At 41.7% G+C, this 15875-nt stretch overlaps 1 protein-coding gene across 1 annotated transcript; it reads right to left on the reverse strand.

The window, feature by feature from the left end:
* Positions 1-6581: 6581 nt before the first annotated feature.
* F11 (coagulation factor XI) lies at positions 6582-14464 on the reverse strand. The gene is made up of 4 exons (XM_075555773.1): positions 14410-14464; positions 10912-11074; positions 7577-7683; positions 6582-6745 (listed from the first exon to the last, which is right to left on the reverse strand). The coding sequence occupies exons 1-4, from the start codon at positions 14462-14464 to the stop codon at positions 6582-6584; spliced, it is 489 nt and encodes a 162-aa protein (XP_075411888.1).
* Positions 14465-15875: the final 1411 nt, after the last annotated feature.

A 15875-nucleotide genomic window follows, 5' to 3' on the forward strand; every position in this document is an offset into this window, starting at 1 on the left:
AGTCATTGGGGTGAATCAGCACACAGCAATGGTCCACAGCAGGGGTGGGGGGCCTGCTAGAACTTTCTGCACAGGAGGACAAATCCCCTCCCTGGCAGTCCAATATGCAGTCCACATGTCCAGTTCTCGGTAGCTACTTACCACATATGGCTATTGAGCACTGGAAACGTGGCTGGGGATGCTAAGCAAATGAGTTGTTCTTTTTATTTAATTTAAATTGTCAAAACTGGACTCGAAGCAGCCATGTTCCTATCACAGTTGGCAGTGAGACTCACCTGTGCTTCTCCTGATATAATGATGGACAGTTTTGTATGAAGGAATCAGTGAAAGAGGAGCAGTGATTGATACATAATTTTAAAAAGTTACGCAAGCACCTTTAAAGTGCTGAACTTTATAATGCCCCGAGGCTCGGCTTGGGATCGTCTTTTCATTTTACCTATATTCAATTCACTGATGATTTATTTCGTCCCTGCTCGTGGTTTTAATTACCAGCTGCCTGCTGTAGCCACTGAAACATAAATGGAAGGCACAAACCCCTCTTGAATTCCAGACCTTCATTTCCGATTGCCAATTCAACATCTCTCCCTGAACAGCCCATTAAAGCCAAACCCAATGCTGTGCGATTGAGTCGAACTCACAGCAACCTAGAAGAACAGAATAGTGCTTCCTCACGGGGCTCCATGGCCGCAGGCTTTACGGAGCAGACTGCCCGTTTTAATGCTGTGGAGCAGCTTGTGGGTTAGAACCGCCAACATTTTGGTTAGCTTCCCCAAGACTCCTTACACTCCTAATCACCAAACCAAACGTCTAATAGAGATCTTAAATTAATCTTTCCAAAGCATGACTCCTAATTTTAGCCACAAAAGCTGCTCCATATATAATCTTCTGCACTTCTGGCAAGGGCATCTCCCTTCTTTCAATTCTTCGGGCCAAAAATCTCTTTTCTTTTTTTAGGAGCAAGAATCTCAGAACTGTTTCTTAGTATTTCCTTCACATCTCACATCTGATTCATCAACAATCTGACTGGCTCTACCTTGTCAATGAATCCCAATCTTCTCTATTTATTCCCTCGACTCTGCTTCAAGCAATTATTAACTCTAGCTCGCTGGACTTTTGGAAGAGTCTTCTAGTTGGTCTGACTTTGGCCTCTTACCACCACAGTCTTATCTCAGCACATTTGTGTGAGTTTCCCCATTCACGTTATTCCACTGCTCACAGTGACTTCCCATCTACAGTGCTCCATCCTACAGGGTTCTCCATGTTTTTCTCCTGCCCTGCTGTCTGACATGCGGTCCTATGATGTTCCTTTCACCTCATTCCACTCCAGCCAACGGAGTCTCCTTGGCCAGGCTTTCTTGGAATGAGCTGGCCTCAGAACCTAACGCTTCTGCAGCAGGTTTTTTCCCCTTGAAGATTTCCTTCCTTACGTCTCTTAGATGTCTGAACAAATGTCATCATTTTAGTGAAGTGTTATCTGAACTCTCTGTTTAAAAATGAGAAACTTATATAATCTCCCTAAAAGTCTGTCTCCCCCTTCTCTACTACTCCATAGGTCTTGTCACCATCGAACTCACTGTATGATGGTTTACATTTTATTTGTTGTTTATGTCTCCCACAGTAACATGACCTCCACTGGGGCAAGGTTTCGCTTTTTAAAAGTTTAATCTACTTCGCTTACAGTGTCCTCAATATCCTTAGTGCTTCAAACCACTCCTAGCACATCCAAACCAAACCCAAGTCCATTGCCATCGAGCCTATAGAACGCAAGATAATTGCTGCTACGGGTTCCAAGACTGTAATCTCGATGGGAACAAACTGCTACATCTTTCTCCATGGAGCATCTGACGGTTTGGAACTGCCAAGTGCTTAACCTCTGCACCAGGGTTTCCAGGACTTTCAAGTCAATTCCAACTCAAGGCAAATGTCGACAGGGCCTCTGAGGCTTTGTAAATCTTCCCAGAGGCAGGCAGCTTCACCTGTCTTCCTTGCTACCGACGCTAGATTTGAGATGTCACTCTTAAGCCCACCACCAGTGCTCCTCACCTGACATACACCCAAGATCCAACAGACAAACTCGCTGCTGTTGAGAGGATTTCAACTTACGGTGACCCTAAAAGACAGGATAGACCTGCACCTGTGGGTTTCCAAGGCGATCAATCATTACAGGAGCCAAAACGCCATCTTTCTCCCATGGAGCAGCTGGTAGGTTCAAGTTGATGATCTTTCCATTAGCCTTCACTGTGTAACACCCCCCCCCCCCCAGACTTCATGGAAACCCTAAGTGAAGCACTGGCTGTGTTGAGTCCGTGAAAGTTACAGAGATATCTGAGTCTGACAGGCCTAGGGCTTTTGAAATTACAGCCTCCCTCCGTGGTTGAATAAGGGACTCAAGAGCTGCCCTGAGCTAGATCGCTCCGGGACCGTTTCCCTGACCAGGGGCAGCCAAGTCAAGCAGCTAATAGGGGTCTGAGGACTCCGGTCCAGGTTAATATCTAGAAATCCAGATCTTGTAGCTGGCTTCATTTGTCTTATGCTCATTTTCTTTTTAGGGTGAATCTTATTTATGAATCTTATTTATGAAAGGCAGCAGCTTTGTTTATGTTTAACCAAAAACTTTCCCTGCTTTATTATTGGTTCCCATGCCAGTGCCCATCAGTAGGAAACAGAATTTCTCTTCTCAGACTCCAGGCTGCCTGCCCCACCACTCCCTTGTTACAGGTGGAGTGGGCTACCCATTGGGCTACTAACCTCGAAGCCAACAGTTCGAACTCGCCAGCCACTCCTCAGATGAGGCTGTCTGCTCCTGGGAGGGGTCATCTCCCTGGAAACCCTAGGGAGCCCTTATGCTCTGACCTTTTGAGCTGCTCTGAGTTAGGATCAATTTTAACCAAAAAAATCTCCACTGAAGATTTGATTTTTGTATTTCCAGCTCTTTCTGCTCCTGGTTCAATAACGTAAACCAGCGAATCGGACTAAGCGGTCTTTCCATAGGCATCCTTGTTTTCTTCATTCCATTCAGAGCTGGCCCACTCTCCTCAACAAAGCTGAAGAAAAGCAAGAGTCTCTGGTAACATTGAGTTTGTGGTCAGTAAGAGAGGCATAGACACAGAGGAGTGCCAGGAACCCATTGCAACATTTATCCTCTACAGATGTTTAGATTAAAATTTTAATTGGAATTCTTTTTTTTTTCAGATCCAAAGTCATTTTTTATGAAGGATGTTGTGGTTATTGTGAAGTACCCTTGAGTCAGTTCCAACTCCTTTTGTGCAACAGAAAGAATCCCTGCTCCATCCTGCCCTATCATCACTATTCTTTTTTAAAAATTATTTTATTGGGGGCTCATACAACTTTTATCAAAATCAATCCATCCATCCATCCATCCATCCATCCATCCATCCATCCATCCATCCATTGTGTCAAGCACGTTTGTACATTTGTTGCCATCATCATTCTCAAAACATGTTCTTACTACTTGAGCCCTGGGCATCAGCTCCTCGTTTTTCCCCTCCTCCCTCTCTCATGAACCTTGATAATTTATAAATTATTTTTCCATGTCTTTCACTGTCCTATGTCTTCCATTACCCCCTTATCTGTTGTCCATCCCCCTGGGAGGGGGTTATAGATAGGTCATTGTGATCCGTTTCCCCTTTCTCCCCCCACCTTCATCTTCCTCTCCTGTTATGGCTACTCTCAGTGTTGGTCCGGAGGAGTTTCTCTGTCCCGTATTCCCTGTGTTTCCAGCTCTTATCTGTACCAGTGTACATGCTCTGGTCTAGCCATATTTGTAAGGTAGAATTAGGGTCATGATAGTTGGGGGAGAGGGGAGTATTAAAGGACCAGAGGAAAGGTGTATGTTTCATCCATGTTGTCCTGCACCCTGATGATGGATTTTGAGCTGCCATTTTTGAAAGACAAGAAATGATTCTTAATCTTGACCCCTTACCTTTCAGTTTCCTTTGGCCATTCTTTGGAAAAGAAGGTGAAAAATAAGCAATTGGGGTGATGGGTGCAGATGTGACGGCACACAAAAGCATCTGGAGCCAAGACTCTGTCAATGTTTCTATCCGCAAAGCTCGTTCTGGGGAAAAGGTCCCTAATACAGGCTGTGTAAGAGAAAAAACGAACGTGATGAAATCCATCATCCAACAAGTCCAGTCAAATCTGAGCCACAGTCTTGAGAACCCCATCCCAAGAAACTTGTTTAGTGCAAGATTTGTAATATATAAAAACGGAATGTCTCACACTAAGAAGGTAAAAGACCATTGTGTACATTTCAGCAGTGAACATAACATGGTATCCCAAGTTCGATCTCCCAAGCATATCTGCAGCACCTGCACTTCGATCGTTAACCCGCCTCGTTAAGAAAGCAATAGTTACCCAGATTGGAAAGCCCACAGGATTTCAATGGAAATCCAGATACCACGCCGTTGTTCTTCCTTATGCTGGATGGTGTTCCCGTTAGGGAGTACTTTAATAGACAAGCGTTGCTGAATTAAAAAACAAAACAACAAATAAATGTTTAAAAATCCTTCCAATAAGTAGGAAAAGACAGGAATAAGCAGAAATTCACATTTAGAGAGACCCCTTGGGCCTGAAAATCCCTTGCTGTGTGAAGTTCCTCCTCTTGCTGCGGTTAGGTGCCTGGGAGTCAGCGCCCACACAGAGTGGCCGCACCCCTAGTGGAAGGAAGCACTGCCAGTCCTGCACTGGACGCAGTCACAGTCAGGAATTACCCAGGAAAGCTGGCCGAAGAGGCCGGAGGACTGAACTTGAGCCCCAGACCTGAAACACAATCAAGTGTCCATGTGAACTCAATTAACATGATTTTCTCCATCAGTAACTTTGCAGCTTCAGAGGGTAGTTACATGGTGAACTGATGACTTTGTAAGCCCTTTTCAGGTTTAACATATTAATTTTATTTTTCAGTGTGAGTTAGTTTATTGTGCCAACCTGGTCAATAAACACATGTGGGGTTAATTGAAGGGTGGAGGGATACATGGCTCAGTGAGCCTGGCCTTTCTAGTTCTCGGGTCTCTTGCTGATGGTTAGACCAGGGTGCAGCTGCCTTAGCAGTTCCCTGCTTCAGCTGGCAAGGCTCACTTCCTGTGAGACATCCCCGAGGAGAAGCCACATGGATCTACCCGGATGCAACCCTGGGTGCTGGAGCAGCCGTGTGGAGACCCCTGCCAGCGCTGAGGTACTTACACATTCACTGACTTGGCTTTCCTCCTGCAGTCGGCATCATTGCGTCTGTTTTGTGAGATGCAGGAGGACTTTGTAGATTGGTGTTGGACATATGGGTTAATAATGGTGGACTTATGGGCTTGAGCAGCACTGGGTTGGGATGTTTTCTTGATGCACACTTAACCTTTACATAAAACTCTCTCTTAAACATGAGTTTCTGTGAATTTGTTTCTCTAAAGTACCCAGACTAACACGCAGTGTTTAGAAACTATCATTTCTTAGTTTGTGCGCGCACTGTATCCTCTGAAATGACAAAGAGCTCGTTTGAGCCGAGTAAAAGAAGAGCGATGGAAGAGGAACAGATTCAGGAGATTTGTTTAGTTCTCTCGTGGTTGTTTTTGGAATAAATCTTTGATAGACCTCTTTGTTGTTCACTTTACCGGTTTGTGCATATGAAAGGCAGAATGTTAAAACTGTTCGCTCAAAATTCAGATGCTAGTAATTTGAACTCATTTCACTTGTTTTTGTTAGATTCTAGCTAAATGCCGTTTACTCATCAGCCCTGTTGTTATTTTGTTGCGTGGTGTCACATAGGTTCTGACTCAGTACGAGTCCCCACCACAGAGCAGAGTAGAGCCTCCAGGTTTGCTCAGCTGGAATGTTTACAGGTGTCAATGGACAGGACTTGATGGGGCTTTGTTCCCTCAGAATCAAGGGTGGGTTTGAACCTCCAGCCCTTTTGATTAGCAGTCAAGTTCTTAACATTTGTGGAGTCAGGTCTCCTTAATCAAATCCAGAACATTAAAAATCTGTCAGCAGAAAAAAAATAAATTTTCCTAATAAATCCTAGTAATTAGAAATGAGATCATTAAAAATTTGTATACAATTAATTTATTCTTGGAATATGTCAAAACCCAGTATAGGGCAGAGTAAGACATCTCACACCTGTTTCGGTTGTTTTGTCTTTGTTGAAGAACTGCTGCCAGGAGACAGAGAGGCATAGGTTTTGATTTTTAACTCTCCAGTGTTAGACTGTTAAGCTTTTATTTTTTACTCTCTCCTGTTAAATGGCTGGAAAGGGAGCAGGCAGACTAACTAGGTGCTTTCAAAATTGTCCAATTAAAAGTATAGCAGTTCTGAAATTAGCTAGGAAATGTTTTAACACCTTTTTTGGGGGTAACAGTGCATTAAAAGAACATCGACACATCCAAGTTAAAACTTGGTGTTAAGTGGAATTTTTATGAAGAAGCTATGAGTAACTATTACGGAAAAGTCTTTTAGAGTTAAAATGTAAATTTAGATCAAATGGATTATCCGATTTTATTTTTTAAGTGAATCACCATTTTGATTTTCTGTGGACACCCATCACATGGTATTCTCAGGTTAGGGAAACTCACTCACCGATGCTGCACACTGGGAAAGCTCCTGGTGGCATATGTGAAAAAGTGGCAGTGAATGTCATTTGTGCATCTCTCTTGACACTCGTGAACAGATTGGGAAATAGAGACATTATAGTTCACGCCCTTCATGTCTAGATCCACATAAACATCCTTGTTGCAAACTAGAAATAAAGGCAAAAATTACAGTTTTCACCCAGGTATCAATCCACTGGTTCCACCTTAGGAACAGTTCCTCCTCACATATTTTTCTAACTCTCACTCGCTTCCCCCTGGAGGGCCTTGCTGTGTTTGGCTTCAATCTGCTCAATCCCCCTCTTACAGGAAAGGAGCCACACAGTGTCAACGTCCTTCATAAGAAGCAGCAATATTAGACATATAATCCCTGTTTGATTTTCTGTCACAGCCTCTCCCTGAACTCCACTGATTGATGGATTCATAAGTCAAGTGTTAGCATGACACTTATATTTGCTCCCTTTTATTGGAATTGATAAATTTAATAAAGTCTTTCTTGTAATTTCAGATTGGGAAAAAATAAACAAATGAGATTTGAGGTAGCAAGAGTTGTTCTTCTGTGAGGCAAAGCAAAGCTAGGAAACTGTAGGAGCCCTGTTGGCATGGTGGTCATGCATTGGTCTGCTCTCCATAAGGTCAGCAGCTCTAAACCACTGATGGCTCCTCAGGAGAAAGGCAAGGCTTTCCACTCCCAGAAAGAGCTGCAGTCTCACAAGCCCACAGAGACAGTTCTACACTGTCCTACAGCAGGGCTGTGAGTCAGAAGAGAGTCAATAGCAAGGAAATTTTAGTCTGTGTGGGGGGTGGGGGGTGTCTATGTGTTGAGGGGAGCATGCATCAATGCTATTTTTTACTTCACACAGAAAGAGCTTCATTCAGGGAGTTTATTTCCATATAGCAGAGTTTTTTTTATAGCTCTAAAACTAAAAGCTAATGTATCGCAGTCACTAGTATTGATTAATTCAAGTGGGTGACCTTACCACTTATTTGGTGTGAGCATTGTTTGAAAGAATATCCGGAAGTTGCTCCTGACATATTCACCTTTGGCAATGTTTCAGTGACACTGTCTTTCAGGATACAACTGAACCTAATTTAAATAAAAATAACATTACTGGGTGAGAAATATGTTTTAAAAGGATGAGTGTGTAACAAAGAAAATATATAGGTCCATCAGAGGTTGTTTCCACATATATATCGATATCTGTTGCAAATAGGTTCATGAATATGGTAGGACAAATCAGGGTGCAAAGTTATAAAAATTCTTTTCATAACTAAGCACCTTACAGTAATGTCTCATTGGCCTTGGGGTCTCAGGTGCATTGTCTCCGGGGAGAACAGGGTGAATTGGCATACACTAAAGTCCACAAAGGTGATGCTCAGCCTCCTACTTTGTTGAGTAGCAAATGGAGTAATAAAAGATGGGAGCGGCCATTGAAGGCGAAACTATTGGTGTCTCCCCATTCAGAGCAAAGCTGAATGAAGAAGACCACTTTCAAGGAAACAATTATGGGATTAATGGACTATATAAAAACCAGTCTGTGAGACCAGAAGGACTAGATGGTGCCTGGCTATTGCTGCTGACCTTTCTGAGATTGATCACCGTCGGAAGTCCTGATAGAGTGGGAGAACCCATGAAATAAAATGTGGAACCACACCTACTGGTCTGATAAAATCTTCAGCTCCTGAGACCCTGACTCTTAGTTTCCCTTCAATCCTGGAACTGAACTCACCCTATGGTTCAACTTTCAGCAAAACAGTAGACTGTCTATAAAGTGAGCAAACCCCAGGGATGTAACACTCCAAAAAGTATCCAAAGGGCAGTCTTCGCCCAGGGATAGAGCTCAGAGGACATGAAGGGGTAGGAAGAAAATACAAATGGGAATGGAAAATACAAGGAGTAAATGGAAAAGGCGTTCTTATACCGCAGGGATTATCATCAATGTCACGAAACATGTTTATGAATTATTGAATGAAAAAAGCAAATTGTTCCATAACTTTCATTCACATCACAATAAAATACTGAAAGATAAAATTTTTTAAAATACTACTAAAAAGTCAGCACGCAGAAAGTCAAAAAGAAGGAAATAAATCTCTGTTTCTCTTGCCAAACAAATGTTGGTTTTTTATTTTTTCAAAATAGTAAGTTTGTTTTTATTCTATTGCCTTATGTCTTAAAAACAAAGGAACAAATTTCCACAAGGGTGGTGGAGGGAGGGAGGGAGGGAAAACAGAGGAGCTGATCCCAAGGGCTCATTGGAAAGCAAATGCCTAGAAAAGAACGATGGAATATATGTACTAATGTGCCTGATACAATTGATGTATTGATTGTAGTAAAAGTTGTAAGAGCCCCCAGTAAAATGATCCTTGAATTTTAAAAAAAGAAACAAAAGGATTCAAAATGTTACACTTGTTCTAGGATAAATTGTGTGTAAACTATGAAGGTAAAAAGGACTGAAATATATTCTTTAAGAGTGCAATATAATTTTTTACTTGTTTCTTAAAACATCAAGATAGATAGAAGTAATTAATTTTCCAATCTCATAACCAATAAATGCTTTTGTAAAACTAAAAAACAACAAAAAAGAAAAGAAACAAATTTTTAGATCAATGGTTGGTCAGCTATTGCCTATGGGCCCAATTGTAGCCTACTTCCTATGTCGTACTGAAAACTGAAGGTGGATTATTACGTAAAGAAGAGTTTAAAAAAACTGGTTCTTAGGCTGATGAAAGAAAAACAAGAGACTTGTGAATCCACACCAACATTAAATGTTTATGTAACTACTTATGTAACACTCTGTTTTGCCTGTGTATCTGCCTTCTCTCTGTCTCACTGTGCTCTTGACCTAGATTCTGGGATTTGTTGTTTTCGGTTCTCAGTAAATGTCTGTGGCTGCAGTAATAATATGCAAATATGCTGACAACTTATTTCTCCAGAAAGCTTTTTTTGAGCTTTATGGTTCAAAAATGCATCTCTCAAAAGTTGTCTAGATCACAGGACATCCAAACAATGTCAGAAACCAATTACAGTCTAGCACAAGGGGCGAGCGCTGCCATCGCTGGGACGGCTTGACTGACAGAACTGACGCAGCATTGTGAAAGCTGAGACCCTGAAACATGCGCCTTGCGACGGGAGTATTTGGTCTGAAACTTCTTGCCTATAAAAGTTTTACTCCAAACCTAATCCAAACTTGACAGTTGAATGCCAGTTTACAGGAAATGCAGTAGCTGAGGAAAAATAATCACTCAGCTTAAAAATGTGAGAAATTCTACAAGGCAACTGATCTGGCACCTTCCAAAGGCGATGGCATGAAAACTAAAGTGGTGGGTGAAATATTCTAAACATTTGAAGATGTGACTGTAGATATAAAGAAATCAAATGCACGTTGTGAATCGTGACTTTGGATATTTAGTTATAAGACTACATTTTGATGTAATTGAGATCAGGTGAGGAATTCCTGCCAAAGTTGGTATGATTCTTATGGAAAATAATCCATGGGGAGCAATTTGAGTAAAGGACCATGGTGTTTTCAGGTAATTTCAAAGGGTTAAATGTGTGTGTGTGTGTGTGTGTGTGTGTGTGTGTGAGAGAGAGAGAGAGAGAGAGAATAGGTAAACCAAACATTGCAGCGAAAGGGTTAAGTGTGTGTGAGTGTGTGTGTGTGTGTGCGTGTGTGTGTGTGTGTGTGTGTGTAGGTAAACCAAACGTTGCAGCGTTTCTGGGTAGCATACACGGTAAAGTGCTGAACTACTTAAGTGTGTGTGTGTGTGTGTGTGTGTGTGTGTGTGTGTGTGTGTGTGTAAATCAAATGTTGCAGCGTTTCTGGGGGCATACATGGTAAAGTGCTGAACTACTTGAGAGAGAGAGAGAGAGAGAGACAGAGAGAGAGAGAGAGAGAGAGAGAGAGAGAGAGAGAGAGTGTGTGTAAACCAAACGTTGCAGTGTTTCTGGGTGGCATACATGGTAAAGTGCTGAACTACTCTGAAGGTTGTCAGTTCAAACCCACCTAGAGGCGGTGTGGAAGATAAAAGCTGATGATCTGCTTGTGTAGGGCCACACTCTTAAGAGCCCCATGAGCAAGTTGCCATTAACATTGAGACCAAACAAGAGATTAGTTGACCCAAACTGAGAGGAGATCCGTTCTTCCTCAATCCGCCTAAGCACCATCATTTTTCTCTTCTTTTTATACGATTCAATCAGATTGTCAATTGAACTGGAGGGCAAATCGTTCTACTTTCTAACACGAAACTTTCTAAATTGGTAGGTGGACATGTCACGTAACATTGATTTCCTCTGCACAGAAATGCAAACACTGACCATTTTGAAGAGTCTGCAGATGATGATTCAGCCAAAAACGTGAAGAACAAACACCGTGGGTGCTGGGTACAGAGTAGCTGGCAGTGCTTGGTGCTTGGTGCAAAGACAGTAGCTATGTCTCCGCCTTGAAACTGGGTATCTTTGAACAGTTCAGTCACACATTCTGTGATATCATATACGGCACATGTTATTTTAGATTTCAGTGGACACATATCTAAACCAAAACCAAACTCATTGCCATGCAGTCGGTGCTGACTCATAGGTCACATGTCTAGTGAGGTAATAATGTTACAAAGAGAAAGCAAGTTGAACTACCTCATATGAAAGATAGAATAAGCAGTGTTCAGATGTGGAAGAAAACATAAGTTGTTACCATTTTCCTCAATAGAATTACTTTTTCTCTGATCTTTACTAGCCATGGGTATTCTTTAGTATCACATCCAGGGCAAAAATTGATCTCCCTAGCTTCATCGGTTTTTCTTTGTCTGACTCTGTGTTTATATGAACCAAAGGATCTAGAGAAACAATTTTCTGGTCTATTTGATGACCATGGGTATGATAATTGGTAATACTCTATTGCTTCACTATTTTTAAATGATCAATTTATTGATATAAATTTTAGATTCTTAGAAAATTATTAAATATTTACTGAAGTAATAGGAAAATTAAAATTAAATTTAGGTGGTATAAAGGTTACATTTTTTCCCCAGAAAGAGATATGTAATTTTCTAAGATGTGATAGTCTCAAAGAATTGTTGACCATTATGACATGTATGGAGCAAATCTTCCAAACCCCTGTTTGGTGAGGGGACATGACTCAAGATGAAAGGAAATAGCTGCAAACATGCATTAGTATTGGGACTTTGAGCACACAAACTATGAATCTAAAAATATTGGAAGTTGTTAAAAGTGAAATGGAGCACTTGAAGATCAATATCCTGAGCATTAGCGAGCTGAAGTGGACTGGTAGTGCCCATTCTGAACCAGAGAGCCACATTGTTTACTGTGTGGGGAATGACAAATTCAATAGGAATGGTATCCATTTGTCTCAAAATGGACATTTTAGGATCTATCTTGAAGTGCAGTACTGTCAGTAATAGGGTAAGATGTATCCACACTCAAAGAAACCCAGTCAACACAATTATTATTCAAATTTATGCACCAACCACTAAAGCTGATAATGAAGAAATTGAAGAATTTTACCAGTGCTTTCAGTCTCAAGTTGATCAAACATGATGTCAGAATGCATTACTAATTATTTGTGATTGGAATTCAAAAGCTGGAAATAAAGAGGCAGGAATAGTAATTGGAAAATATGGCTTTGTTGATAAAAATGAAGCTGGAGCTCTCTTGGTAGAATTTTGCAAGATCAATGACTTCATGGCAAATACCTTTCCTCTACAATAGAAAAGGTGACTATATACATGAGTTCTACACATGCATGCTACAGAAATCAAATTGACTCGATCTGTGGGGAACGCAGATGGAAAAGCCCAATCTCAGCAGCTCAAACCAGGGGTTGACTGTGGAACAGACCATCCGCTGCTCATAGGAAAGTTCAAGGTGAAGCTGTAGAAAATGAAAGTAAGTCAAAGAGAGTCAACCTACAACTCCGCCTTTCCCACCTGAATTTCAAAAACATCTCAAGAACAGATTTGACGTACTGAACACTTAGGACAGGTGGTCTGGTGGTCTAGGAGAGGACTTCGAGAACATCATTCACGAAGAAAGCAAAAGCTCATTAAAATACAGGAAGAAACAAAATAAGAATAATTCATAAATTATCAAGGGTTCACGAGGGCTGGGGGAGTGAGGAGGGAGCAGGGAAAATGAGAAGCTGATGCCACGAGCTTACATGGAGAGCAAATATTTTGAGAATGATGAGGGCAATGAATGCACAAATGTGCTTTAGATAATTGTTGTATGTCTGGATTGTGATAAGAGTTGCATGAGCCCCTAATAAAATGATTTTTAGAAAAATACAGGAAACAAGGATTAAAATTGTGCAGGATTTTATCTTGCTTGGATCCGCAGTCAATGCTCATGGAAGCAGCAGTCAAGAGCACAAAGGATGCATTGCCCTGCGTGAAACTGCTGCACGAGGCTTCTTCAGAGCATTGCAGAGTGAGGATATTACTCTGGGCACGAAGGGGAGTCTGACCGAACCTCTGCTCACTGCTGCCACGTCATTTCTGACCCAGAGCAGCCTGTCAGACAGGGTGCACTGCCCCGGTGGATTGCCCAGACGGTCACTCTTTACAGGAGTAAAAAGCCTCCTCCTTCTTCTAAGGAACAAGTGGGAGATTTGAACTACAGCCCAATGGGTAACCACTATGCTACTGGTGCCTGACCCAAGTCGTGGTCTGTTAAGTGGCCTCAAATGCACGTGAAAGTTGGACATTGAATAAGGAAGAACCAAGAAGAACCAATGCATCTGAATTGTGGTGCTGGAGAAGCCTACTGTCCTAACAGGACAAACAACGCCATGTCGGTAGCAGTACAGCCGGAGTGTTCCTTAGAGGAGAAGGATGGCTAGACTTTGTCTTACGTCCTTGGGACATGTGGCCACAAGAGACCAATCCCTGGAGAAGACGTCATTCTCGAGCGAGAAGAGGGGCAACGAAGAAGAGGAAGGCCCCCCGTGAGATGGACTGACCCAGGGGCTGCAGCAATGGGCTGAAGCATGGCAGCAGTGGTCACCCCGGCACAAGATGGGGCAGCGTTTAGTGTTGTCATGCATAGAGTCGCTGTGGGTTCAAACTGACTCACAGCTCCTCACAACAACCTGTGGCCTGTGGGTCAGACATTCCCCATCCCCGCGGAAAGGCTTTGTTGTTTTATAGGGTTTTGTCTGCTTGTCTTGTTTGTTTGCTTATTTGCTTGGGGTAATGTGCCTGACAGGTTTTGGAATTAAGATTACCAGCCTTTTAAAACAGTGTGGATACCTAGGTCATACAAATGGCAAACTTAATTTATCTGCTAAATGGAAGGCTGGAGGTTCAGGTCACCCAGAGCCACTTTGGAAGAGTGGCCTGGAAACCGACTTTTGAAAAAACAGCCATTGAAAACCCCAGGGAGCATCGTTCTGTTCTGACAAGTGAGGGTCAGCCCCTGAGCTGAGATCAACTCAGCAGCAGCTAATAACAAAAACAAACATTCCTGGAGCTGACCTGCTTTATGGTAAACTCAACCCAACCGTGAAGGAAGTCAAATATGCTTTATTTCAATATTGTCCTTAAGTATCATTGAAATACGGTATAGAGGTAGATCTAGATATAGTTTCCTCTCTGAATGATTCCTTCACCTCAGTTTCTTTTCTGTTTGAAAACGCTTGGAGCCTTACTCAGGAAATCATGAGCCCATTTTATTTGATTTCTCTGGATGAGATGAAGTGGGATTCTCTCACGCGTATGGTAATCACACTGGGATTTGTTTTCTAATCTATAGGTCAGGGTACAAAGCTATTTTCAGTTATACTTACAATAAAGCTTTACTTACCGCCAGACACAGAAGCAAATAAAAGGAAATGCATCAACTGACATAGTAAAGACATCCTAATAAAGGAAAAATGCAGTGCAGTTTTAGAATAGATCATGTGAATTTATCATTAATGTTTGGCATCGAGAATGACAAGAAACAATGAAGTAGGGATACCGTTAATAAGAACCAGGGCCATAGCATAGTGTTGCTAGCAGAGTGTGTGTCATAAACTTTCTGAAACCCGAGAACCCGCCTTAGTCTGGTGTGTATGTACAATACGGACACAGTTCTGGAGAAGCTAGATCCGGCAGGGCCCGCCACTGGAAGAGCGGAGTCATTAAGAGATCTCTCTCTTCTCCCTTCACCGCTCCTGCCACGAGCTCACTATTAATCCCAAACGTCCCCTGGCATCGTCTGACCGCGTTCCCACCCGATTTCCATCCTTGTCTACTCTCCCGATGTATTTTCTTTCTTTCCATCTTTGAAGTCTCTGTATATGCCAAGGAGCTCTGGATGGTTTATCTCTGAAGTTTAAAAAGCAAACAAAACGGCAAATAATTATTTTGTCTTAGTCACTCCTAAATGCATTTATTTCCACTCAGTGCTGAATTACTACTTACGTTATGAAAAACTGATGTATCAGTCATTCAGTAGGTCCCATCTCATATTTAATATTGTTCTTGAGTATTTTTTTAATTTGTAAAACACTGGTTATTATATAAACACTACTCTTCTTTCATCTTGCATCTCCTCTTCAATGTCATGTCTCAAAGAACCCCCCCTCTAAAATATTAAATCTGACAATTTTTAAATGCCCTTCTATTGTATTAGTTGATACTAGCAAATAAAACTTAAAACAGACAACAGCAAGTTTCATGACAAAAAAGGAACTCTAAATAATAATTGGTAGAAAGAAATCTTAATTTTAAAACGATACCTGAAAACACTTTGTTGGCTTATTTGGCAGCACTGTTCTTAGTGAGGGTGAATTTCTTCTTCCAAAATGGCCTTCTTCTCAATAAGCTTGGGCAAGTATTATTCTCGCTGTTTAAATATTTACTGCTAGTGGCTCCCAATGTGATGTAACAGTATGTTTCTTTTTACTGCCTGGGTATTAAAGTCCTTAAAATGTCAGCATATCAAAAATGTACTGAAGAAGAGTTGATTCCCTTTATTCCAATAAGTGAAATCCATTTTTTTCCTCCCATTTTACTGCACATTAATAAATGTGGTAACAACAGATACAGAGAACGTCAATGTGCCTGTGTGCCTTAGCAATGGGACAAATTCACATTCAGTACACCTGCTAGCCAAAGTTCCACTCAGCTATGCTGCTCCAGTGTCCACTGTTAACCATTAATCCTAGTCTGAACTGAGCCCCAGAGACAGAAAATTTCACAAAGGGAGCCGGACGGATGTGCTGATGTGCAGAAAGAAACTTCAGCTGTAGTGGAACTGAGAGCTGGGTATGAAATGGAGAAACC

This window comes from Tenrec ecaudatus, chromosome 8 (assembly GCF_050624435.1).
Source record: "Tenrec ecaudatus isolate mTenEca1 chromosome 8, mTenEca1.hap1, whole genome shotgun sequence".
NCBI lineage: Eukaryota > Metazoa > Chordata > Mammalia > Afrosoricida > Tenrecidae > Tenrec > Tenrec ecaudatus.